Source organism: Drosophila biarmipes, chromosome 3L (assembly GCF_025231255.1).
Source record: "Drosophila biarmipes strain raj3 chromosome 3L, RU_DBia_V1.1, whole genome shotgun sequence".
In the NCBI taxonomy this organism is placed as follows: domain Eukaryota; kingdom Metazoa; phylum Arthropoda; class Insecta; order Diptera; family Drosophilidae; genus Drosophila; species Drosophila biarmipes.
This window is the reverse complement of record NC_066613.1, coordinates 9,200,020-9,226,462: the sequence shown is the minus strand read 5'-3', so window position 1 is coordinate 9,226,462 and position 26,443 is coordinate 9,200,020. Positions and strand designations below refer to the sequence as shown.

Below are 26,443 nucleotides of genomic sequence, written 5' to 3'. Positions count from 1 at the left end.
GGGATCTCATCGAAAACGCCTCTCGAATCCCAGTCAAAAACACCTTGGCTTATTACTTGTATATAGTTTTCCGTTTAATTTCTTTTCGTATATTTTTGTTGTATGACAAACTTAGACAATTAGTTTGAATTTTAACTAAAATTTAACTACCACAGATAGGTTGCAATTACATACATACATGTAAATGTATATGTCTAATATATTAATTACAGATATACATACATCGCGATATAGCTGTTACATATAGTTACACATAAGGATTTATCAATTTTCCTGCCCTTCGCACAATTTCGATTTTGGTTCTTCGACGTTCAATTACGCTCTTGCATGAAGGTTGATAATGTCTAGAACTTCATTTCTTCGTTTCGCGCTGAGATTTACACAGAATTTAATCGTATTTCATAGGCTTTATGTAGAATATGGAGCTGGGGTTGGAGCGGGTTCGGGGGCTGGACGAGCGCGTTCTAATGTAGATTTGAGTGAGGTCTCCCGACGCTCGAAGATGCCACTTAACTAAATACATAACTCTTGCACTAGGCTAACAAACTAGACAAAATGATAACTAATTAACAATTAAGGTAAACGTTTATTGGAAATCCTGCAGCAGGTGCAGGGCTCGTCTCCGTCTCGCTCCCCCTAGACCGTCGTGTCCGGCGCCGGGGTGATGGGCTGCTTGGACTCGGACACCTCCAGGGACCTGCCGTTCGGCGTGGGCCCGCCCTCCTGGGGGTCCTCCGGCGCGATGTCGATGCGGTGCGCCTTGCGCCACACCACCAGGTCCATCAGGAATGCCAGGAACATGATGCCAGCCGTGATGCCTGGGTCAAGGGGAGTTATTATTAAATATGTGATCAGATATTCCGTACCCATATCCAGCAATATTAAATAGTTTTAGTAGAAAGTAGAATTTCATTGTACTCTATCCCCTCGGACTCACCTAGGAAGTATTGCCTGAAGGTGTCCGCGTCGTAGAGCGAGCAGGCTCCGTGCTTGCCGCACACCGACTTCCAGATGAGGCAGGCGGAGTCCACCACTGCGCCGTAGATGATCGGGCAAGGAACGTTGCCGAACAAGCCGATGGCCGACTGTATCACCCCCATGGCCATGGCCTTGTCTGCGGTACCAAAGTTTCGATTAGTGTAACATCTGGTTCCGAACCGCAAAAATACTACCTTTGGGGTGTGTGCAGCGCATGACGAGCAGCATGCTGCCCACCTCGGAGGTGGAATGCATAAATACGCAAATGGCAAAGATCAGTATAAAGTAGATGAAGTTCTTGCAGTCATTATCACAGTAACCGTTGACCGCCTCCGGAGCTGTAAGTTAGTTGGGAGTCAAAGTACTGGGACATGCGGTTGCCTGGATTGATCTCACCATCTGGAATGCAAGCACAGTCGGAGTAGAGGGTGCGATTGTCGCTGGGCCGCAGCGAGGAGCTGCTGCACCCGGCGTGGCAGGCCGAGATGTACATCTTGCCGTCGGCGCAGATGGGCGCAAAGTTCTCCTTATCACAGGTACAGTTGAGAGCGGCGCTGCACGTGGGCTCGATTAGAGCGGGACTGAAAGGGGAGAAGAGTTAGTAACTAGAGATTATAGAAATTTTACGTCGGCTTATTTATAACTTATCAAGTGTTTTTCCAATTTAAGATGTTATAAATGAATATTTTAAATACATAAAATCATCATGTGTTTTCTATGTACCATCCGATTTGATTAAAAACTATATTGTTTTACTTTTTAATATATATGAAGTTCTCTATCTTCGGGACTCACCTGTTGCCATCGCTTGGCTTGTAGCCGGCAAAGTCGTTCATGCTGCAGCCGATGAACATCAGGATGATCATGCCCGCCGAGTAAACCAGGGCCGTGAAGGCGATCCACGCGGCCACGCCCCTGGCAGTGGGCTTCCGCTTCAGGATGAACAGGCCCGAGATGACGATGCCGATGCCCATCACCAGGATGCCGCAGAAGGCGGCTATCATGTTGGCGTCGTAGGTGGCCAGCCGGAACTGGGTTTCCAGATACTTGGGCAGGAACGTGTAGAGACCGGCGATGGGCAGCAGGTGGAACACACAGGAGGCGGTGCGGAACATCAGGATGTCGTTGCTCAGCTGGCGGCGCACGGTCTTTGGAAAGTCTGCAGTAAGGTAAAGTTATAATTTATAATGTAAAAACCATAGTCTTACAAAGTAAGATCGCCCAGATTGTGAAAAAAGGGATTTATAAGATAACAAAGGACTTTACCAGAAATATGATATATAATACCAATATAATTTTTAAATAATATTTATGCAATGTTTAAAATTTTGAGAATTGAAAGCGACAAGCAAGTAATGATATCCTTTGAAAGAATTTCTTTCCTCATTCGTGATAGAAATTCATACAAAAGTATTTTGGTCCGACTTTTACTCTGTACAAAAGTCCTTCCCATCCCCCCACGCACCTTTCAGCTTGGGCTTCTCCTCGGGCTCAGCTGGAGCAGCCGGAGCGGCCGCCTGGCCCTGCGCCTGCTGCTTGCCCCTCAGCTGCTTGGGGAACGAGAACATGGCGATGGAGGCCAGCAGCATGAGGCTGCCGATGGCCACCGGTCCCAACCACCAGGCGCCGATCCAGCGCGGATCGGTGGCGTCGAAGCCGGGGTTCGAGAAGTTCACATACCAGCGGGTGCAGAAGCTGCCGAAAATGAAGCCCGAGGCGGGTCCCAGGATCCTCATGCCTATGGTGACGGCCATGTACATGGGCGACTGCTTGCTGCCCACGTTGTCATCGATGTACGGAATGCCCAGGGTGGCCACGGCCGTCTGGCCAATGCCGGAGCTCAGCAGGCTGCCGAAGAAAATGCACAGCACGATGACGGTGATCTTGGAGTGGGAGGCCTGTTCCAGCTGGCGCTCCTCGTTGCACTCGCTGCCCGAGAGGGTTTCGTTGCCGCCCACGGTGCACAGATTGGGATTGGTCTGCCAGAGGGAGGAGGAGGACTGCTGCGGCTGCTGCAGGATCACACTGGAGTGCATCAGCTGCTCGCCGAAGATGAAGTGCGGCAGGGCGCAGGAGAAGGCGGCGATGGAGAAGAGGACCATGCCGCAGGCTATCCACCTGGGGCGATGTCCGCGCCCGGCGAAGTAGGTCAGCAGCATGGCCGTGCATATCTGACCCATCTCACTGGCACTCAACAGGATGCCCGTGGTCTTGGACTTGATCTGGAAGAGCTTCTCGATGGTGGTGATCACCGACACGAAGTAGGTCATGTACATGCCCTGCAGGATGTAGGCCAGCAGGAAGACCACCATGAAGACGTGCGTGGAGGCGAACCTCCGTGCCCACCGGGGTCGGCAGCCAAAGAGACCGCAGCTGGAGCTGGACTCCGCGGAGGAGCTGCCATTGAGGTCGGAGTCGAAGTCGGACTCCTCCGACTCGCTGGACCGAGGGGGCAACTTGTAGTTGCCCGTTAGGGGAGCCTGCTCGTGGGCGTACTTTTCGCTGAGGCTGTGCCCGTTGCCAGTGCCATTGTTGTTGCTGCTCAGCAGGTTGCCGAGTCCGTTCTTCAGCTGGCCCAAATCCTCGGGGGCCTTCCACTCGTTGTTGTTGCTCGGAGTGCTTTCGTACAGCACTGTACTCGGTGGCAGGGTGGTCACCTCCCCGTTGTTGGCGGCAGAGCCGTTGTTGCCATTGTGCTGCGACAGCAGGGGTGTGAAGGCCTGGCTGGAGTCCCGGCGTCCGCCATTCTGGTGATAGCCATTCCCGTTCAGCTGGCCGTGCCCATTGCTGGGCTTCCCTCCCAGCGATTGCACCTGGGTTGCCGCCTCCACATCGCCGTTGCTCTTCGTCATCTTGGCCTTTTCCGGGGGTTTCCAAAAACTGAGTGGGGTCTTGGTCTAACTTGGGGGCTCTATTGATCTCAGCTGTGTAATCTCAACGGTGCGGTTCAGTGGACTTCCTCTATGTCGTCTTGGTCATTGCCCGTTCCATTTTCCTATCGGGGAAATGGGGTTCCGCATTTAATTCAATGTGCGATGGATTGTTGGCCCAGAAAACGAGGTAGATTGGTTGATCTGGTCTCTGATAACAGTTCTATATTCTTTGTTGCAATATGGCAGTGTTGTGTCTGAAAATAAGAGAGGAAGTGGGTGGTAAAAGAAGGCGGGGATAGGCATAACACAAATATTTAGGGGTATTACCGCATAATAAATGAATTATGAAAAATTATTTTAAAATTAATGCATTTTAATAACATTAAGATTTTAAATGCCAGTGTTTTATACATAGGTAATTATTATTTTTAGATTTAAAAAAAATAAGTTAATTAACACGGAATTATAATGGTGTTATTAATAAATATTATCGTATCCAAAAATATTTCAAAGGGTAGGGTAATTCAATATTTACCCAAATAGGCAGTTACAAAATATACAAATATTATTTATTTTATCAATTTTTTAGATGCTAGATTGTGTTCCTCCTCTCAACCATAGAAAGCTTCTTCAAATGACAGAACTCATTAGTTGTATTGTATTGTTACAGTATGTATATTATATTGTAAACCACATTTTAAAATTCAAAGACAAAGGCAAAATATAAAATCTCACTTTCGGTTGCAACAGTTTTCAAGAAATTATAATTTTTTATTGCCTGTATATAAATTAATATATATTTTTTTTTTGAAGCTACACTCCACTTTCCGATTTAAATGGAACTATATCGCTGAAATCCCAGTGAAGACTGGGACCAAATCGGAAAACCACTGAGCACACACACCTTATCAGCGACAAACCCATACAAATGCACTTAAAACGCAGTCGTGTGAACAGCATGCGACAAAATTCTAGCAAAAGCTGCAAATTGTACTGCAATTGCACCATATTTTTGGAAAATTGATAAGAAAATCGTATAAGTTCAAGGTTAAGCTGATAGGAAATATCATTCGCACGAGGCGCTTGGTACACATATTTAGAGGCTATTTAGTTCTCACGGCTATATTTAAAACAGATTTAGAAACTTATACTGTAGGTACTCAAGTGTGAAGCAACCTATATCTCTCGGGTAAAACATACAAAACAAATTTATATATGCAAAACAAATATTAAAACAGTTTGTCCAAATTCCCCTCTACTCGTATCTCATTTTTGGCTCTTTTTATTTTTTTGCACCGCAATTTCAATGTCAAATTTTCGCAAATTTCGTTCTAAATAGTTGTTGTTTTCGTTGTTGTCTCAGTCATTTGCGCTTGTGTGGGCGTATAAAAAGCAATGACTGAATTCAATTTCACTTTCTACAACGACAGCCGCTGGGCTTCATTGCAATCACAATGGACTGGCTGCACTCGCAAATCTTATCATTCTGCCGACCTCGCTGATAAGGAAAGTGAAATTTCTGCTTGGTGTTGAAGGGAGGTTGGGATTGTCAGCCCGCACTCCTAAGTTCACCAAAATATAAGCATTAATATATACATGTTATATTATTATTTCTATCTATTTTTTGCCATTATAATAACATCAATCTGAAAAATAAATCGGAAATAATAATATTTTTTTGGGAAGGTATTTAAAATATTTGGTACCTATTTTTGGATTTCTGCAATAAATATTTCTTTGCATACTTTTTGGAACTATTTCTAAGGATTTAAAATTGCAGAAACTTTTTTCTTACATTTTAAATTCCGATTGACTACTGTTATTTATATTTAAATCAAGGTTTTGAAATCGAACAAAAAATACTGTTTTTCTGGGTGTAATCGAACTACAAGTTGTGCAGCGGAAAAAGGAAATATAAAAGTACTTCTCTCTTTCCTTCTTGGTCCCCAGGCGTCATAAACTTTGCCCTTGAAATTGTTTTTATTTCTGCTGTTGGTTTATTTTTTTTTCTCTGTTTTTTCTTCGATTTTATTTATTGCGCATTTCGCGATTTTGATTTCTGTTTGAAATACTTGGCTGTTGTTCCCTCGGAATGCGTGTGAGTCGAGGGAACATTTATTTATGCATAATTCGAGATGAATGGAAGTAGCACGTGCTCAATTAGCAATTTTGATTTTGTTTTTTTACAGATGTGCAGTGCTAATATATGGTTTATGACCTGAACAAATTAGAAAAAGGCAAGGAAATAAGGTTTCTGAGATGAAAAGCCTTTTGAGCTCAACATTTTTTGAATAGCTGTAATAGTAATTTACCAATGATTATATATTGTTAGACAATTTTAATGAAGTTACTTGGTTTTAGCTGGAGTTTAAGTTAAAAGTTCATGCGTTAGAGAAAGCTCTGGAAACTTATAAGAGAACATTTCAGGGTTTGGCAAATATCCAGACATAGGGTGAAGGCTTTATCCCGCAGGTCGTGTATCTAAGATACAAATATAATACCAATCGCTCAACATCTAATTTGTTTTACACTAATGAGTGGCTAAACCACTGGAGAAGTGTTCCAACATGTGACGTCACAACATCTCACAGAGTAAATTTCCGACTTTATATAGAAAATAGAGCACTTTGCGATAAGCCATTGGCTGTATCTGTATCTTTATTTCGCCGTCTTATCTGCCTCACACTTTCCCACAGTGTTCTGTACTTCTTCGCGAATCCAACTGGTGACGTAGACGGGCCCACAAAGCCAGTACTTTAGTGCTTTAGTACTCGGTTGCCACTTATCGCTGCGTAATCCTCCCCGCTCCTTTGCCCCTTTCCCCCTGACTTGGCAAAGAAGCGTCCTAACCATGGAGCTATTGCGATGCACTTGCTGGGCCCTGGTCTGAACCTGAACTCCTGCAGTTACCTGTTTGGTTAGGGTTTTGGCTTTGGTTTTGGTATGGGTTGGCTTCACCTGGGGTTCTACTGCGGGCAGGGCGCATTGAACCCGGCTGGGAGCAACCGACCAGGTTGCGAACTACCACCAGATGCTTATGTAATCCACCCGACGACCATCTATTGCCTTTAATTTGGCCTGATGGATGGTTAATTGTTCAAATTGCTGCAAGTGTTCGAGTGACAGCCAAAGATTGCCGATTTATCAGTGTCAATCATAATAAATGCAATTAAACCACCCGTTTACGAAACTATCTACGAGGATAGGCCCATCCCGCTGTACTCGAGGTACGGGGCATACTGGTTAGGAGATCGATATGTAGATTGTGGCAGAGGTTTCCATTTCAATTGGGCCCGCAGCTGTCGTCATAAACGCAGTGTGGGAAATCAACTCTTGGGTTCACACCACAGTGCAAGGGGGCATTTTAATTAGTTACAAGAAAACTATTCTATCGATCAGAAAATGTTTAAGATTTCAACAGACAAAATAGTTGATTGCATTTGTAATAACTGGTTGGAATACCAATATATTATAAAATACAAAACATCGTAATATTTATATTTAATTTACATTTTTGATCATTTTAAAATGTTAAAATGTTATTATTATAAAAAAACATACATTCTTTTCATTTTCTTCAATTTGTAAATCTATACAATATTTCTTCTCATTTTAGGCCTTTAAAACATAATATAGTGTTAATTATAATTATTTTTAAGTATATTAGTTGCGTATTTTTTTTCTATCAAAATTTTCATCTTATAAGATGCACTCCCTTGCTGTCTAGTGTAACAAGAATGGCAAAGCTGGCGAGGAAAGGGGAGTTGCACTTTTTCTCCGCTCATAACGTGTGGATTTTCCGGTTTTCCCGGCCACTTGCAACACGTCTTCCCTCTTCCGTCTTTGGTCTGCGCTTTTCCTACTACGTAACCGAGTTATGTGTGTGCACGGGCCGATGGCAGTGTATCGGTGGGCATTTGAATTGCGCAAGCGCAACTATTGCAAATTGCATACCAAGCAGCCAGTGGCTGATGTTGCTGCGGTGGCTGTTGCTGTTGCTGCTGCTGCCGCTGCATGCCAACATGCAACAAAACCAGACACGCGGGCAACGTGCTGACTAGACGCTGACAGCAGCAGCATCGCCGCACAGCAGCAACATGGCAACAAACAAGTGGCCAGCCGCAGCCAAAAGCCAGAGAAGAAAGCCCCAACAATGGCTAGAAGCGGCATTGAAAGTAAATTGCACACTCGACCAGCAACAGATGCCAGTTGCAAGTCCAAGTTGAAGTCGCAGTGGAAGTCGAACCTGCTGGAGGAGCTCGGAAAAGTGGTTTGTCCACATTTCACTTTTAGCACAGAAACGATTTAGAACCCGTGCTATCGGCTGAAATCTTTCGAAGCTGCAAATCGCGGAGAAGAAATCCATTCCATCAATCGCGGGAATTGGCCCTATGTTCGCCCCTCTACAATGTTGCCACCGCAAGACACTTATTTGTTTATTCTTATTTCCCCCAGACATTGAGTCATTTTCCGGGCTCGACTCCCTAGGGTCTCCGATTCGCTGACCAATCAGATATGTCCGTTTATTGTGCTTTGACTTTGACCTTCACATTGAGAGCTGAAATTTGAACCAGAAGCTCGAGTTGTGTAAACAAACTGCTGGGCAGACACAAGCAATAACAAAAAGTTCGGAACGTGGCTGTGACAAACGATTATAATATAAACACGAAGCTGCCCACTTATACACGAAGTGTTGTTATAACTTATAATTTTTCAACCTAATTCGCGACGAAATTATTTCATTTTTGGGCCAGCAACGGCGTGACTCAATTTTTTGGTTATTTCGTTTATTTGTAATTCCTTTAATCCTATTATAAAATGTTAACTTCATTTTTACTCGCCCCACATCAAATAAAATCGTCGTAAAACCTTTCAGGCGGCAAATCTCGGATTATAAAAATTATATTTCAAAGCGATCAAGATACCATAAAAATCCCACTCCTTGGCGGACATTTGAGCATGTGTCTTTCGGTACTTCAAACTGGAACAACCATGTAAGACGTCTGAATTTGGTACGTATATGCACGACCTGAGGAACATGATTCATGGCAACACGAAGAGTGTGGCTTTCTTACCGAAAAACAATGACAGAAAATACTTTAACATATTTTGAGCAGCTAGTAAAAATGGGAAATAAATTTAAAGTTAAAACAATATTATCTCAAAAAAGTTGGTATATTGGTTTGCTTTGAAAGGTATAATCATTTCCCATGCGATATTTTCGAGCTTGCTCATGTGGGTAAATTTATTCGCCTGCAATTGAGTGTGCACAAAATACTTTTTTGGACAGCAGTTTCTTTTCTTTATGCGCGCAATATTTTGGCGAAAAACCAAACTTCCTTTTTGACGGCGCTTGTTAAGAGTCTGAGAAAGGTAAAGACACCAAAGTGAAACAAAAAATAAGCGAAACGAAAAAATGAAGAAAAATTAACAAGCTCAAAATGGCAGCCAAGTGTGCATAAATTTTTAAAATGCCCGCAAAAGTCCAAGCCGAAACAAATTCAAAATAAACAAAATCCGGGCGAAAAAACTTAATGAAATGCAATCAAAAGGCATTCGAAGAGGACTGCATTAAGTGCGAGTTGGACCCGGAGTCCAGTGTTACCTGGTAGCCGCTCTCAATCTGCAATCCTCCAGGTCCCCGAATATCTCGCCCGCAGATCAGTACATGGCGCTGACGTGACGTTCTCGACGCAGCCGAAAAAAGACATTTATTTCCCTTCTGAATACTCCTATATAGGTACGCACAGAGGTACTGAATAAATGCGAGTGGATTGCTTTTTTCTTCGCCAGGGAACAGCTTACATTTGTCATCTCGAGCAACCGTGGAACTACACCCCTTTAAAGTGCTCTCCCCATACATCTGAAATGGTTTATAAATCGTTTTCCTGATCCTTTGCTAGCTGTTATTGATCTCAAGCCTTTCAAATGCCCAAACATTAATTTACTGTCAGGAGTTCGTATATAAAAACTAATAAGCAGTGTTCACTTATAAAAAACGTGGTAAAACCAAAGACTTAAAATTAAATGTTACATATATTATTTATTTATATATGAATAGTATATTTTATTATTTATTATATATTTTAATATGAAATTCCTGTCTATAAATAAATAAAATGTTAAAAACATGTTGTATAATATATATTTTAAGGTGTATTTTAAATTAAATAAATAGTTTTGATATTCAATTGAAATATGTTGTAATAAACTTCGAATTTTTGTGTAGAGATACACTTGAACTTTTTTCAATAATAGCAACGATTTTTTTAAAAATATATTTACCCACTGTACTGACTGGCAGGAGAAAAGAAAGCTTGTTTCAAAAGCACACAAAAAATTCTTAATTTAAAACAGAACAGAACCCTGTGTCTGATTGATTGACCCGCTGATTTAAGCGGCTTTGGGAAATCAGGACTGCAACTGGCGGACCTTCGGGTGAGGTGTTAACTGGTCTTAAATGTCCCGCCGGTCGCGATGTACCGTTACGGGCCTAATTGAACTTTTATAAATTGTTAACTGTCCTTGGCCGATTCACCTCCTCTGCGGGACCGGCTAATTTGGCATAATTTATTGTAGGTTCTGCATTGATTTTTTCCATTAGCGACCAATTATGCGGCTAAGCCCGGTCATGCGCAGAAATTTTGACTAATTTGCATAGTATCTTTAAGATGAATAGTCATTCAATGGTCCGCTCAAGTGTTTTGGCTCTCGGAGTTAGTTCACTCGAAGTGTCAAGTGGCTCCCCGGGCAAAGAAAACGGGCTCACATAGATAGAGAACCATGGCAATTCGCCCAGATACAAAACCCATTCTATTACTCATGAGTATTTGTTTATGAAAGTACTTAGCAAGTTTTTTCGCCCCTCGAGCTCACCCAAAAATCATTTCAATTGTTTAACGTACAAAAATCCCTGCATAATTTTCACTCAGTGCGTGTTTGTAATTTTTATTTATTCAACTTTTTGGCGTTCGTAAATTTCCACTTGCCTTTTTTCGGTGTTTTTTTCTTAGCTCTTTTGGCGCCTGGCTTTTTGTGGCGTTCCATTTTAAATTAGTTGTTTACTTATAAAGAACTTGAATGGGGCTTTTTTTGTTGTCAACTTACGTTTTTGTTAGGCTTGAGTTTCTGTGGTTGGTAACTGAAAGAATAAAGAGGAAGGGGGAACAAGTTAGATTTATTTTTAAGTATGGCTTAAGATTAATGACTTCTATTTGATATTCTTTTCAGCTTTCATGATAGTTATCTATTTATGGTAGACTTTATAAGATGCAAAAATATTCTTTTATTAATTTATTTATATTTTAAGATATTTTTTAATCAACAAATTTTGAGAGTGTTGTTACAAAGTAAAGCTTTAAAGTATGGCCTAACATAACTTATTAAACATGGTGGCTTTCAATTGTTTTAACAATTTGATGTCCATAAAATTGGCGTCGTAAAGTTGTACCCATATACAATCAGGCGTAATTAAAATTACTTGTATAAACGAGCACGGCGTTTAGTTGGGTCATAACAATTACAGCCAGACCGATTAACAACAGTTTGCAATGCGTGTGAAAAAATGCAGCGAACATTACTGTTTATTAACTTGAGCGGTGCGAAGCGAGGGGCGACAGGGAAGCCTATTAAACGGGGGCAAAGTGTACAATAAATGTAAAATGCAAATCTTGTCTGGGGCAAAAATAGATGCTGACGCCTTGGCGAAAAAACAAGAAAAATTGTATAAAAATAAAGATAAATGGGCACAGCGCCTCCGTCTGTGTGTGTGCGTGCAGCGGACAAGCAGAATTGCATTGAGATAGGTCAGTCACACACGCACACACAGGCACAGTCGCCGAGTGCAGCGCACTCTCTTCTGCAATCGAAGCGCAGTATCTGTGTGTGTGCCATAACTGCTCTAATTACGCTACCTAGGGGTGGTATTCCCATTTTCGTACCTCAGTCGTAATCCCCTCCGCGGCAGCAAGAACCTCGAATTGCAGGCCATAAAAAAGAAAACAAGTTTCTTGCATCCGCGCATCCATGTAAAACTTACACAATCGCAGTGCGCTCTCTCGATTCACTTTTCTTTGTGCAATTTCAATAATTTGGCGAGAGACCAGAGAACGGGCTGCACAAAGCTCTTCGCGAAAGAGAGGAAGTGCATCCGAGAGACAAAGAGAGCGGGAGGTCTCTTTGTTTACTTGCACTTTCTGATGCACTTTTTGCAAGAAATGCAAGAAATAGTAGTAGATCAGGAGGATCTTATGTTGACTTTGGGAAGATAACAATATGAAATACAATATCTAAGTCTTTGTATAAGAAATATTTTAACACATTTCCAAGTTACTCATCTTGGGAATGGAATTTGGTTTATGGAGAAATACGCATTTAAAAAAGATATTTTATTTTTTGAGAATGAAATTAGTATCTCGATAATTGGCTCTTTGAAATATCAAAAGACAATCCTTTGTTAGGGATGGAAAATAAATCAGCTTACTCGTTTCGAAATCTAACGTAGATGCTCGTGGATTTCTCTCTCATCCGCTGCTCTCATTTACATCCCCTGTTTTTCTCACTTTCCGGACCTAGGACAACCAGAATATAAATGTCTGAGGCGGGGAAAGCCGGCCAAATAAAAATGCCACCCCAAAAAGCTTCATTTTTTGGCAACCGCTAAGAAAAGCTATCTTGAAAAAAACGGTTGGGAAGCCAAGGAATACAGGCAATATGAAACTTATTGCGCAGTAGTCAAAAAAGATTGGGGCGTCCTTCGTCTAGACAGGCAATTAAGGGAATGGGACAATCTTAAAGATACAAAACTTCCAGCTCTACACAGGCTATTTAAGGAATGTGACAAGCTCTTTACCATGGGAGCGGCCTCATTGCCTTTATGATGACATAATTAGTGAAAGTGAATTTGAAAACAAGCGTACTTCCAGAGTAATAGGGCTTCGCAGGCGAAACGAAATCGAAATTCAAATTCGAAATGAAAACGAAATTATTGCAAAATCTAGACACGCACACAGGCAGCGACTAACGGTGGCTCTCTCCGGCTCTTCCTCTCTGGTTTTCCCGGCGCGTGTGTGTGTGAGTTTGCGAAAAGTGCATTGACTTGTCCGTCTATGGGTGTATGGGTGCTTGATCGCCGCTGTGTGTGTGTGTGTGTGTGAATGGCATGTGGCCAAGATTGCAATGGCCAATTCCGAATTGTATTTCGTCTGATGCAGTTCGCTACTCCCCTCTTTATGGCCAATAAAATGTCATAAAGTGGGGTATTTGCCAAGCTGTTGGGGGTGTTCATATGCCGACCCGCGGGGCGTCTATTTCATTTTAAGTTGGGTGTGTCCTAGGAGTGAATCACGGGTCCAGAAATAGTTTAGTTCAAAGGAAAATATGTTCACAAAATGTGTAAAAGAGTGTAAAACCAACGTATATCCTATCAATATTCAATAGCAATTAACATTTGGTAAAATTTATTAAAGCATTTATTTTAACTACTACTTTAAAAGCAACTAATTCAAATGGTTACTAGACCAATTAATACAAAAGCCATTAAAGTGTTTTTATTAGCGATTAATAACATATGGTTGTTATATTGTTTTAATAAATCAAGAAACTTACTTTATGTATTTATTTATGGATTACTTAAAATAAATGTTATATTAAATCAGGGATCTTACTTTATTTACTTATTTATGGATTACTTAAAATAAACTATATATTTCTGTTTGTTTTAAGCTTTTCTATTCAATTTTAAGCAAGCTAAGCTGAATTTTTTCATTTTTCACTGAGTTGTCAGAAATAAGTTAATCTTCAAACATTACTTAATGGCTGTTTTTTAATTTTCGTATTAAATATTGAACATGGTTAGCTGGATCTAAGATTTAAAATAAACTTAAAGGTTTTGTAGGGTTACTATCGAGCTCCACCACCTTGTCACACACGGCGTATTATCTATTTGAGGAACCCCATCGCGTATACGCCCATTGGCTCACAGTATGCAATCTTAAGAGACGCGTATAATCGAAAGCCATGCCCTCTACTGCCCCTGCCAACATTGCCGCATCCGTCTCATTGTATCCAATGTGCGAAACGCACGAGAATAAGAAACTAGTTTAGTAGGAATCCGCGAGCAGTTGCATTGTGCTCGCAGAGTTACGTGGCGCTTAATTGAATAAGTGCCCTGGCTTGCTGCGGTTGGACCGGGCGAATGTGTGCTAAATTGATTGAGCTGCAACGAGTGCCATAAATTAACGGACAAACATGGAACAAGTCTGCAGCGGGCTGCAAATCGTATAATTTCCACAAAAAATCACAAACGAAAAAGCCGAGCCAAAACGGAGACAGAAAGCGAAAACTGGGTCAACCTGATGCAGAGCGGCCTACGCAGCTCCAGTCAGCCACATTCACATCCACCACCTCGTTGTCTATCCGGCCGCAGACGCTACAAATATGTAACTCAAAAAGATATGCAGCTGTAGATGCATGCCAAAAAACAGAAAATGTAGAAAAAAGATGAAATAAAATAAATAAAGACAGAGGCAAATGGAAAAAAGTGTAAGCCACGTTTCGCTTCATTTGCTCGCACTGGAAAAGCAAAAACGGCAGCCACACGACGCCAAATTTATGTCTGCTGGATTTCACCCACGCAGCTGCCAATAGAAGCAGTAGGAATATCCGCTGCACAGGCAGCCGATTAAGTTTAAGCCATCCTCTTGGGATTAACCACCTTTTATATTCATAATAGCAGAGCAGTTATTAAGCAGCAGGGGTTGCTGATCAAGTCGATCAGAACTGACTTTAAAGTAAGGACCATCTTAGTCGAAAGTACTTGTAAAAGTGCCTACCATGGCAGTTTATTTACTTAATTTAAATGCAAAGTTTAATTGCAAACACCTATTCGCCATACCCCGTGCCCACTGTACTGCTGAGGGAGATGGAGAGATTTGTGCTGCCCACAAAATCGTGATTCCGCCAGTTGCCGCCGCCGCCTGCCACAACGTTCACTTTCAAAATCAGTGAAATGTGACCAAAAAAAGTGAATTGATGTTGCATTGTGTTCAGCTGTCTGTTTGTTAGCTATTCGCATTATTCACTTGGCTTACAAATAGAGGTTAATTTATTGTGACTTGATTGAGTCGAGCATGCGCCTAAAATATGCCGGAGAAACTGCCACTGCGAAATTTATGCAATTATTTGGGGATTTTTTAATGTGCATACGCTATTATAAAATGATTTTATATTTTTAGGGATTATTTTTACCCCTATATCCCTAAAATTTGTTTTAAAAATGTATTTACAATTGTAAGAAAAATTAAATTTGTGTTTTTTAAGCGTATCATTGATACTGGACAACGTGGTTATGAGTAAACAATTTTGATGAGAATTCCTTTCGAAACCAAATAGCAAGAGTTGAAATGACTTCCAGTAAGCCAGCAGTCTTGGTCCCTGATATGTTTTATTTATAGTTTTCCTGCTGTAAGTATGTGTGCTCGGGGTTAGGTTATCGTGGTCCTACCACATTGCGAATTGCTTGTCTCAATGTCAAGTTTTCCATGCTATTTGAATCAATTACACTGGTCCAGAACTCCACTCACACACTGGCACGGGTTGCAGATGCAGATACGGATACTGCTACATATTCATGCTGGCGATGGAGATAAACATCCGAGCGAAGAAACCAGATGAAAACCGCGCGCTGCATCCGACAACGACCTTCGGCGCCGATCTGACATTGAACACTGGCCTTAAATGGAGGCATGTAGGCACGTTGTACAATGTACTTTGTAAGTTGTACATTGTTCGGGCCCGGTACATGCTGTTGACATCGTTTATCCGGAGCATACACCGCAAAAAACATCTATCCACAGTCATTGGTATTTTTCAAAAATAAATACTTCTCTATTTTGTACAGAACTAAAAAGAATTGGATTTTTATAGGTGCACAATGTGCACTACACATAACAAAGTTCCTAAATTATTCAACCATTATACAACTAGCTTTTAATCGAGCAGCTAACAAAGAGAACTTTTGATTTTTAAATCAAAGTCAAGTAAAATAGGTAATATAACCTTTTCATTAAGTCTAGTCAATTATTTAAAAATTAGGAAGTATAAGGCCTCAAGGCATTTAATAATTGTAAATGTTTCAATTACATCCAATAACTATGAATGTTTCAACTACACCCATTCGATTTTTTTTGGTGCATGCAAAGTGTGTGTTTTGCTTAGCGCTTTTCGCATTTAGCCAATTAACCGAACGGTGCCGAATTCACTTGGCTCTGGAAATGGAAATGGAGTTGGAGATAGAGGTGGAGATGGAGATGGAGATGTCGGTGACGCGCGCACATTCCAATCCGCAGCGATACGATCCAATCCGCTCCGCGTTTCAGTCGGCACTTCATGTTGCAACAAGTGCAGTTGCTGCTGCTGCTGCTGCCGTTGCTGCTGCACTTGACTTACTTGCCCGGCGGTGTTGCATCTGGTAACTGCCATCGCCATCGCCATCTGCGCAATGCATTTCACTTTCATTATGATGCAGTCAGTTTTTGCCACTAAAAATGGCGACGGGGCAATGCCAATGTGTGGTTTTTCCAAGCCGAAATGAAAACCAGTCGAGGCTGAGGCTCCATCTCCGTCTCCGTCTCCCCCTTCCCCTCCGCCACCGCCTCCGCCGCCGTCCCGCTCGCACTGATTGGCAACGGCAACAGCTGACAGCTGCACTCACCTGGAAACTCACCTGGACTCGGCTCACCTGGCCTACCTGTGTAGGCGTCGCTTTTCGTCGGCTGGGTTGCTGTGTGTGTCTTTTGTTTCTGCGCGGCCTCGAATGGGTTTCGTTACTTGTTTTTACTTTCTTCTAATAGATCGTTAGCTGTGCCATGAACTTGCAATTGATTGCTTATTGTTAAATGAAAATGGAAAGTCATTTTCCAGGCATTGCTTTTCCTTTTTCGTGGCTTTTCATTAACGACGCCTTTGTTGCCACAACACCGGCGGTGGCAGCGGCAGCGGCGGCGGCAGCGGCTTTCCCGAAAAATGTGCAAGGGGGTCAAGTATTTAACGTATTCTTGACTTGCGTCGGCCGTCTTTATTGATTTGCCAGCTGAGCAAACGGAAAGCGAAAGTAATTACCCTTAGTCATGCCCTCACATAGATACACATACACTTAAAAGATACGTATGTGCCTGGTGCACACCCAAATGCCGGGAGATATAGTCGTGCTACGGGTTCCCATAAGAATTCCCCAAGAAAGCGAGCGATAAATGCAGCAACCCCCAATTGCATTAACAGACCCTCGACTGTACGGTTGTCTGTGTGCCGGCGATTGTGTTGCAGTGTGCGTAACTCGCCGCCCCTTCCTGCCACGCCCTCTGCCCCCGGGCACACACGCAACAGAATCAATTTTTATTGGTTACACAACAACGACGCCAGCAGCGAAGGAAAAGTCCATTGACCCCGGCGACGACTCATGACTTTTAGTACTTCTCGGCATGCACTTCATAAGGAGTATGCCGAATTTACCCGGTCTTCTTGCAACCGAGGGGGAATACTTGTGTATTACATTGGTTAAATAGGTACTTCCAGTAACGGGGGAAGAACTAGATTGGCAAACTTTTTTATTTTTTTATTTTTATTATTATTAAGATATAATATAGATGGATATATTATATTGTCGCATAAATTCGAGACTCATACCCTTGACTTCTTATCAACATTGCATTTTTCATCAATTCAAAATCTTGAATCAATGAAGTATACAAATATTATACAAATCACCTTCAAACTTAATATGAAAAGAGCAAAACAAACTTTCTTTGGAAACCTATTAGTTCTGATAAACTTTTATAAAAATATAATTTTATGTAGATTTATCACGATCGTTTCATATATTATATACTAGATGAAACCTTTCTTATACTGCTTTCTTTAACAATCAAATTATTTTTTAAATAACGACATTCTAAGATTGTAAGCTTTATATTTCGGATAGCTGAAATAGCCTTAAAAACAAGTATTAAAACATCTGAAATCCCATAAAGAGCGTGAGCAGTTCGGCTTAATAAGCCGCTCCAGGCTTCTTAATATTTTCCTCACTCTTGCTGCCCGCTGTTGTGTCTTTTCAGTTGAGTTACTCTGAGTAAATAGCCAATGCATCGGCTACTGTTTGTTTTGGTCAGGGGCACAGATCTCTGGGTTTCGGTGGGACCTCGAACTCCGGAGGAGGATCCCTCGCTAATGGGAAAACAACAAGGGCCGCTGAGTGAAGTGCGCTTTGGTAAATACATTTATTTATTCACATGAATCATTTTGTGACCAATTTAAAACTCGTACTCGCGTTCCCGCTCAGAAACGCCAGGTGCCCTGAATGCCGCCGCCGAAGTTGTTGCGGTTATGGTCGAAATTGCGGCTGGCCTGGGCGTAGGCGTCGATGCTGCCGCGCCCATCGTGGCTGGAGTACAGATTGTGGTTGTACTGGAGACTGGCCTCCCGACCCACCTGGTGGTCCTTGCTGGCGGACAGGACCAGGGAGCCGCCCTCCGGCGATCTAGCGCGGCGAACCAAGGGAGCCTCCTCGGGAAGCTGCTCGGAATTGGTCCAGAACTCCTCGAGATGTGGTTGGGGATAGGAGGCCACCAGAGCCACCAGGCAGCAGGCGACGAAGATCACGATTCCGCTCTTGTTGGAGGACATCTTTGCTGGATAATTGCTTGAGACAAACTGATGAAGAGCTACTGGTGGTTCGCGCTTTTATAGGATCGGAAAACCTCTCGATGGGATTCCCCTAGGCGGGGATTTATTCTTGAAATTGCTTTGCTCTTTATCAGCTTGGGACGGTGGTTTTGTTCCACAGGTTCATCCCAGTCGGGGATCCTTATCAGGGGTATGTGACAATAACAGCGGACTGCAACTTGCAATCTGAGGTGAGCCAGCAATCTTAGAGCAAGACGCTCTGGGTATCATGGTAGGGGAACCACTTAAGTAATATAAACCTATTTTTACATTAAAAACCTAATTTATTTTGGCAAAACTCTGTCAAAATAAATATTTTCTTTTTGTGGATCTCCTACATAGTAATTAAAGGAAATTTTCTTAATTTTGTGGGCTCTTTAATAACCAAGATAGTTAGGCAAATAAAGTATTTAGATGTAAAGGTGCTTAGAAATAGCTTAGATAACGTGTATGACCTTAAAGAAAAACAGCCTGGCTCTAATTATGATATTACCACTTTCTAATGACCCGCGGGATTGCTTAAATCGTGGGAACTAGCTCCCATGAATGTGTTTTATTAATAGATGCATTAAAATATCTCAATATATGTAAATCCCAGCTGATATCACTCGCAATCACCTGGTTTCTAATCGGCCGAAAGAGGGGCGCGCTCTGCCATAACTTTTCTTTTCTAAACGCATTCAAATGGGCCTACGCAACAGGCTTTCTGAGATAACGCCGCACGCACCGGCGTGCCCGAGAGCTTTCAATAAAAAAACACAAGAAATCAGACGAAAAACCGGGGAATCATAAAAGAGAATTTAGTTCAAATGGGTTCGTTGACACAGAAACGAAGAAATCAAAATGTAGTTTTCCCGTGCGTGCGATCCACGCACGATTCACCGCAGAGCCGGTGGATGGTACGCTGCTCGTATTAGTTATCAGGGCGGCGTCACTGATTAGTGCCCCAAACCCGAGTCCCACGCCGGGGCATACATGTGTGAATGCCTAATCGCAATCGATCCGAAACCCTCGCAAACCTCGCCGTGAACTTGAATTTGAACGGCTGTGAAAGTACTATTGCTATGTAGATGTGTAGATACTTCGAAATTCCGCCGAGTGCTGCGGCACTCTCTCGATTCTTTGCGGCGACGAGAACTGATTTCTAATCTATAGTACATTTCGAGTGCGGTAATTAGATGTGCGTACCGCTGGCGAGCGCTCTCAATGCGAAAGTCTTTCTTTCGGTCCATAGATCACTTGCGGGTGAAAGTTTTTGCACTGGTACGCCTCGCCTCTGCGACTCCGTGTTTCTTTCATTTACCTTACTGGACTGCGGCCTTATCTATTGAATATCAAGTTCTGCATTTACATCTTTTGTCACCCGTGGCTATTTATCGCACAAAACTTACCGCGGGCCCACGGGGCGTATACACAACGTGAAGTAGAAACCGAAGTGGGGAAGCAGAAGCGGAAAAAAAGATAGAAAACTTCGGAGACACGTGTCGATATCTGAGACATCTTGCCGAGTCATAATTGTGAATTTTTATAGATCTCCCCGAGAATTCGGCGGCCTCTCGGCTAGAGAAACAATTAAGCCGAAAAATATGAGAATTCATTGAATGAAAGTCTATATGGTGTGCGTATCGGCGTGTTTGCCGTTCGGACGGCCATTTGTCTAGGCCCAAAAAGACGGACGGCACAAAATGCGTGGCGTACGCACGCTTTCAAAATAAATTATATATGCGGCGATGATACGATTTTATATAGACAAATGCGCTTTTACATATGCTGTATATCCGCCCGTCTCTGTAGGTATGTGGCGGTGTTTCGCTTGCTGTTTTTAAAAAGATTTATTTGCCAAAAAATATGACGCCGAGAAGAGCCGTAAAATACTGTGTGCGGCTGCCCCTTTTTGTGTGGTTTTGCTCTTCAACTTTGTCAACAAAGGAGGAGGAAGGAGGGCAGTGCAGATTAAGATGAACAAGAGGAGGGCCAGGGCGGGCGTATCTGTTGGATGTGGGGAACTTTGAAGTCTCTTCCGGATGTAAGGGTCTCTCGAATTTCTATGGAAACCAATTGGTTTAATTTTGGACTTTTTAAAATAATATTCTATATAATAATTCAAAGGTGATCAATCTTCGTTGTCATGAATTTATAAGATACTTTAAGTTTATGTGTACTTATTTTATTATTACTCATTTAAATGGCTTAATATAAATATTTGCATTTATATTATAAATAGGTATAGTTCAACCACTTAAAATTCAAATTTATTATATTTCTCTATAAATGGATTTCGTGACTGCAAACTTGTGGTGTTTAAAATAGAGGTTTGTCAGTATAAATTAATATATAATTCATGTCATCTAAGTGAATAGAAATTTAGGTTGCCAAATTTAAAAAAGCAGGTTTTTATTGGCCTTCCAACTCCACTCACATACAACTATCAGAAAAACTTTCGCTTAGTCATTTAACAAAAAGGGGTTAATAATTTTCAAAACTACATTCGAAATATATAACTTTATTATAAAGTAATATAAATTGGCACATCTGTTACTGATCATTAGTATTATATCTATGATAAGGACAGATACTTTAAGGCCCAAGCATTAAGAATCCATAAAAGTTTAAACTGCGAAAAATCGAATATAATTCGGAAACATTAATATCAATTTGATGGCATCTAAAAGCGAAAGACCCCACGAAGAGCAGAGACTGGGCCCCAAGACCGGGGACTCGCACTGCGGCGAACGGCGAATCGAGAGTGAAGAGATGTGGTTGCCGTAGTGCTGTGCTGTTTTATTATTATTGTTGTTCGTGTTATGCGCTGCGTTTAAGTCAAGTTCAAGGACTGTCAATTAAATTGAAATCACTTGCTAAAGACGCGTCGCAGCGGCAGAGGCGCAAAACAAGCTTCCAGATGAGTAGAGCCCGGATTTCGGGGCGGGTTGGAGACCCGTTTCCCCTGTATCTATGTATCTATGGGGCTCTGTTTTTCGCTCGGCTCTGCACGCAGCCCGTTTACATTATTATTGCCGCCGCTGAGCTGCGGATGCTGCGTAGTTACAGTGCGGTAATTGTCGCTGATGATCATGATTCGTCTTCCCCGGCCGCTTCCATGGGCCGCCTCTTCTAGGCTGCTCTTGAATGGCTCTTTTGTATGTCATCCCGGCTTCGGGCAAGTCAAGTGCGACTTCTGGTTCGTTAATCGCTGGCAAACTGTTGCCATCCAGGCCCCGACATACAAATACCTCTCAAGTGGGGCTTTTGTCTGTCCAAAAGAGAGGGCGTGTCGCCGGAGAATGTGGGAACTCATCTCATATATCCATGATTGGCATGGGGAATCGGGGCTTTTCGAGTGGTCTGGGGAGTGTCAGGCAAGTGAATTTCAAGACAAGTCCAACGTTTGAAAATGTATATCACATGCTCTTGATTAAGTGTTTCCTTATCTGCCGAACTACGCAAGTAAATGGTCCATCTGAGCCGTATTTTGTAATTTATTTATTTGTAGATAAGCTTTTGGAAAAATATATATATAAAATATGATTACATACTTGTATCTTTGAGCACAGTTTTTCATTTTAATATATTTATGTATTAAAAATATGTTAATATATTTAAGGTCCAAAGTAGAATATAAAACAAATGTAAAAGGCAATTAACTTTCCTAATTTCTGCGTTAGTGTAAAGTACAGAAGACGATATTATTTAGGGCAAATGTTTCTTTACTGGCTTCATAATATGTTTCTCTTTGATATATTCAACATCTGGCTGTAGTGCCGACTGAAGTCGGACGACTAAGGCGGTAAGCACGACCCCAACCCAGCCCAACTACAATGCACGGCCAGGGGCAATTCCTAACTGTGTTTTTAGGCCAACTTTCAGTTTCTCGAAATGCGAATCGAGGTTTTCATATCAAATGTGGTCACAGCCAGCGGCCCGAGCCGCTCAAAGTAAATGCATAATTAATGACGATTCGGCTGTACGTATTTGCTTCTCCAGTTGATTAGCATAATGCCAAATACAAACACCACCATATAAAATTATCAGCCCCGACTTGTGAATAAGACTCACTGGTGTACAACTTTACACGTGCTCTAGCGAACGAATAAAGGAACACCGAGCCAGTAAAAATCGATACGAGGTGACTAAAGTTCCTGAACATTTCCTTTGTGTCCATCGATGACTAAATGTTTTTGCTTCGCCTTTTCGGGACCAAGAAATGTACTTTAAACGTCAGGCAGATAAAACAAATGTCAATCCATCAGATACGAAAAGAGTTCAGAGGAAACGGAAGTGCTGAGGCGGGTTACCGGGAGATGTGGGGGTGTTCGATCTATGTGGAAGTGCCAGTCAATATTTGGCCAATAAAAGCCATTTTCGATTCGTTTCGTTAATCCATACACAAAATGTGTTTTTGTTTTTGCTCTTCTTTCGTTGTTGTTATTTTTTTTAGAATATTTTGTATGCCAAGAATTTAAATTAGTAGTAAATCTGGTTTCTGATTTCGGGTTCGTTCTCTCGGTTCCCCCAACTTTTTCTTTTGCTGCGGCTGTCGCTCCTCTCAGGTCTACTCGATTCTTGTTTTTGTCTGCCGCTTCCCATCCGATTTCTTCATTTTTCTGCGACGTTATTACAGGTGAATTTTGTAGTTTTTTCCCTGTTGCTGCCGTGCTTTATTTTCTGGACCTAGGACGCTTGGCAAAAAGAGCGGAATCAGAAAACAAATTAAGTGAGTTTGGCTGAAATCGAAATGCTTTGGGCTATTGATCATTTATTGCCGGCGGAGGCGATGGAGTCGAAAAGAAACAGTGGAAAAATATGGGAATGGCGCGGCGGACAAAGTCGGATCCGAATCTTTGGTTGTGGGAAACACCATATAAGGTAAGAACATATTTGGCGTTTGATTGCATATGTATTCCTTTATTTTTCATTGAAAAAGATATATCACTTTTTATTTTTTATATTAAGTTTTTGTAGGGAATCATTTTGGAATGAACTTTGTACATTTCAAACCGAATTATTGCCAAAAGCACTCTTTCAACATGTTTTTAGCTTGGTAAACTAATAAAATAGAAAAATAATATAGAGCCCTATAAAAATAAAACAAATGAATAATTTAACATTTGTAGTACTCATTTGACTTTCTCTGTGAGCATGAGCAAAATAACTTAACTTCATGAATTTTAAAAGTTTACTTATTTCTTTTTATATTGTTTCCGAAGGAACGTAAGTTAAAAAGTATTTTAATTCGTGAAGCAATTATTTTCTGTCACTTTCATATGGGGTCCGGCGTTTGTTAATACGCTTTTAGGTGTTTAATTTGAGGTCCCAAATTGTTCTGTAAAGTCAATGTGTGCCCATTGAATGGGAGCAACCAAATATATATAAATGGATAATAAAAATCGGTGATAACGAACCCGATGTGGGTCAGACGGAAAAGAGTGTTTCTTTCTGGTTTCTGGGCAGAACAAACACTCTTATGATTGAGGTACAAAAGTGAAACTCGGTGATTCTGAGCCGATCGTTGCGGCATAAACATTTACATTTGATTAAACAGCGTTTATTGACTGTTTTCGTTTTTGCTTTTGTTCGACTTTAATGCATTTCGCCGATTTTCGGCTTTCGTTTTGCGAGGACAAAAAGAGTGCAGGAAAAAACCCAGGCCAACCCAACCCAAACTCTCGTATCTGTATCTGCATCTGTGCATCTTTATCTGTGCGTATTTATTTTGGTTTTACGGCATGTAATTACCGGGGGAAAGAGGAGCCACAAAATACAGAGAATACAGAGTGTGTTTCGTATTCTTTGGCTGGCGTTTTTCTCCTCGCGTCTTATCATTATTTCCCAGTGTGTGCTGTGCGCTTTCTGATTGCTCTGCCCCCTTTTAACCTTCGTATTTAGGAAATTTCTTAACCCATTACGATTTCACTCAATACGGCGTATGATTTTTGTAGGCCGTCCAACAAAAAATTACATGTTTCACTTTCTCTGGCGCCTGAACCGTCCCCCCCTCGAAAAAATAACAAGAACGGCGTTGAAGAACGGAAAGATAAATGCTTAGACATCGTCTGGCCCAGTCTATGGGATTTCGAAATATCTTTTCGGGGTTTCTGTTTTGTTTTTCCCCACATCAATCAGAGAATGTTTCTCTCTTTTCATTTCTTTTGTGGCAGCATTGAAAAGGGAAATTTCTTTAGCCCAATTAAAAGAAAAGAAACAAAATCAGGTTATTCCATGGATTTTGTGTTAATTTCGGGGAGTGCATGTTGGTTTGGCAATGTTCGCCTTCTTTTCACCACAACATTTAATTGCAATGTTTTCAGAAAGTACTGGAAAATAAACAAACCTATTTTAAACACAAAATTACTTTGAGAAAATGAATTGCAAAGTTTATAAATAGCTTACACCAGTAAATTCTTTTAAATGTATTTTAAAATAATTAATTTATCTGTTTTCTGAAGTGAAGGCCAGCTGTTCAAGTTCGGATTCCATCCATAAAACGTGGGTTTTTTGTAAGACCACAAAATGCTTTTATAAAAGCCTTACTTACTCTTATCGCTCCTGATTCGCTTTCTGGTTCTGTTGATTTTTTCATTCAGAATTCGATACGCAATTTACGCGTCTAATTGTTGCTGCCTCCATTCGCCGCACGGTTTTTTGCTTTTCCATACACAGAATTTTTTTTATTTAATTGCACACATAATGGACAAAATTAAATGCTATATTTGTACGTTTGTGCGTTGAAAACACGAATACAGCCAATTGAAAATTGTATTTGTTTGTGTTTCGGTAAAACAATTTTTCGAGCACTCACTGAAAATGGATTTGGCACTTTAATTCGCAATCACGTTGCTTTGTGGTTTTATAAAGATTTTCTTTGTTATCAAATGTTAGACTGTGCTGTCGAAGCCTTTTAATAAAATGGATAAATCTCAAAACAGGAGTATTGTATAACGGTTTTCAGATTGTTAAAATTATTACAATTTGACTGTATTTCGAGAAGGAATCTTACAGTTGCTTTATGGATTTCCTCTTTTAAACGGGGAGCTTAACTCTTAAAAATGTTTTACTTCGATAAGAATAAAAAATGTGTAGATATCTTTCAATTAATCTTTTTAAACTGGATTTTTGGACACAGTATCTTTCAGTTGGTTTTTCATTCGAGTGCGTGTGGGAACTGGAGGTATGGTATTGAAAACCGAAAACGAAACCGATTCGGAACGGAGCCGAAAATACGAACGACGCGTGCACATACAGCGACGTCTGAGCGGCAAAAACTCGAGAATAAGCAAAGTGCGGCTCAATTTATACGACGAGACGAAAAAAACGCAGACAAGAAGATACAGATACAGATACGCGCTCTCTTAGTGTTGGTGTGTCTCGCAGATACTTCTAGCCGCCGCTCTCTTGCGCTCTCTTCGCTGTGGGGGTGGTCTTCGTAAGAGAGCGCTCTTCTCCGCCGCTATCTGCCGCTCTCACGCGCTCTGTGTGTTTTGGTTATAAAAGTGTAGTAGATTTTTGGCATTTATCTGTTGTTATTTTGTATTTGCATACGCTCAATATGCACGACCCACATTGTTGTTGTTGCTTGCCCGCAGGCTATAGAAATAATACGTATACACATGTGTATTTATTTAAGCTGGCATATACGCACCGCACTCGGGATCGAGCAGAGTGGAGTCGAGTTCCCATATAAATAAAAACACAAAATGTACATATTACCGCTCTCGCCCTCTCTGCCTCTCTCTCTGCCTGGCCCGGCCTGGCCCCCACTCAGACTCGCACTCACACTCTCACGCACCCGCACACATACCGTTGCACCGCCTGAGTTCCGCTGCCCGTCGGCACAGTCCGCACACGGTAACAATTCGAATACGAATACGCAAAAC

At 41.6% G+C, this 26,443-nt stretch overlaps 2 protein-coding genes across 5 annotated transcripts; both read right to left on the bottom strand.

Annotated features, from left to right (window-relative positions):
• Positions 1-49: 49 nt before the first annotated feature.
• LOC108028736 (solute carrier organic anion transporter family member 74D) lies at positions 50-26,443 on the bottom strand. 4 transcript variants are annotated; one of them, XM_044094820.2, is made up of 9 exons: positions 26,368-26,443; positions 25,105-25,367; positions 10,959-10,992; positions 2,444-4,105; positions 1,774-2,137; positions 1,375-1,559; positions 1,173-1,316; positions 938-1,114; positions 50-818 (listed from the first exon to the last, which is right to left on the bottom strand). In XM_044094820.2, exons 4-9 carry the CDS (start codon positions 3,828-3,830, stop codon positions 637-639), a joined length of 2,439 nt encoding a protein of 812 aa, XP_043950755.1. In that variant the 5' UTR covers positions 3,831-4,105; positions 10,959-10,992; positions 25,105-25,367; positions 26,368-26,443; the 3' UTR covers positions 50-636. The 4 variants fall into 4 exon arrangements, with proteins under 4 accessions (XP_043950755.1, XP_043950753.1, XP_016956191.1 ...); XM_044094818.2 differs by having other exon boundaries at positions 25,105-25,464; positions 26,368-26,421; XM_017100702.3 differs by lacking the exon at positions 26,368-26,443 and having other exon boundaries at positions 25,105-26,233.
• Positions 18,106-18,577, bottom strand: LOC108028200 (uncharacterized). The gene has a single exon (XM_017099861.3). The coding sequence runs from the start codon at positions 18,528-18,530 to the stop codon at positions 18,183-18,185; it is 348 nt and encodes a 115-aa protein (XP_016955350.1). The 5' UTR covers positions 18,531-18,577; the 3' UTR covers positions 18,106-18,182.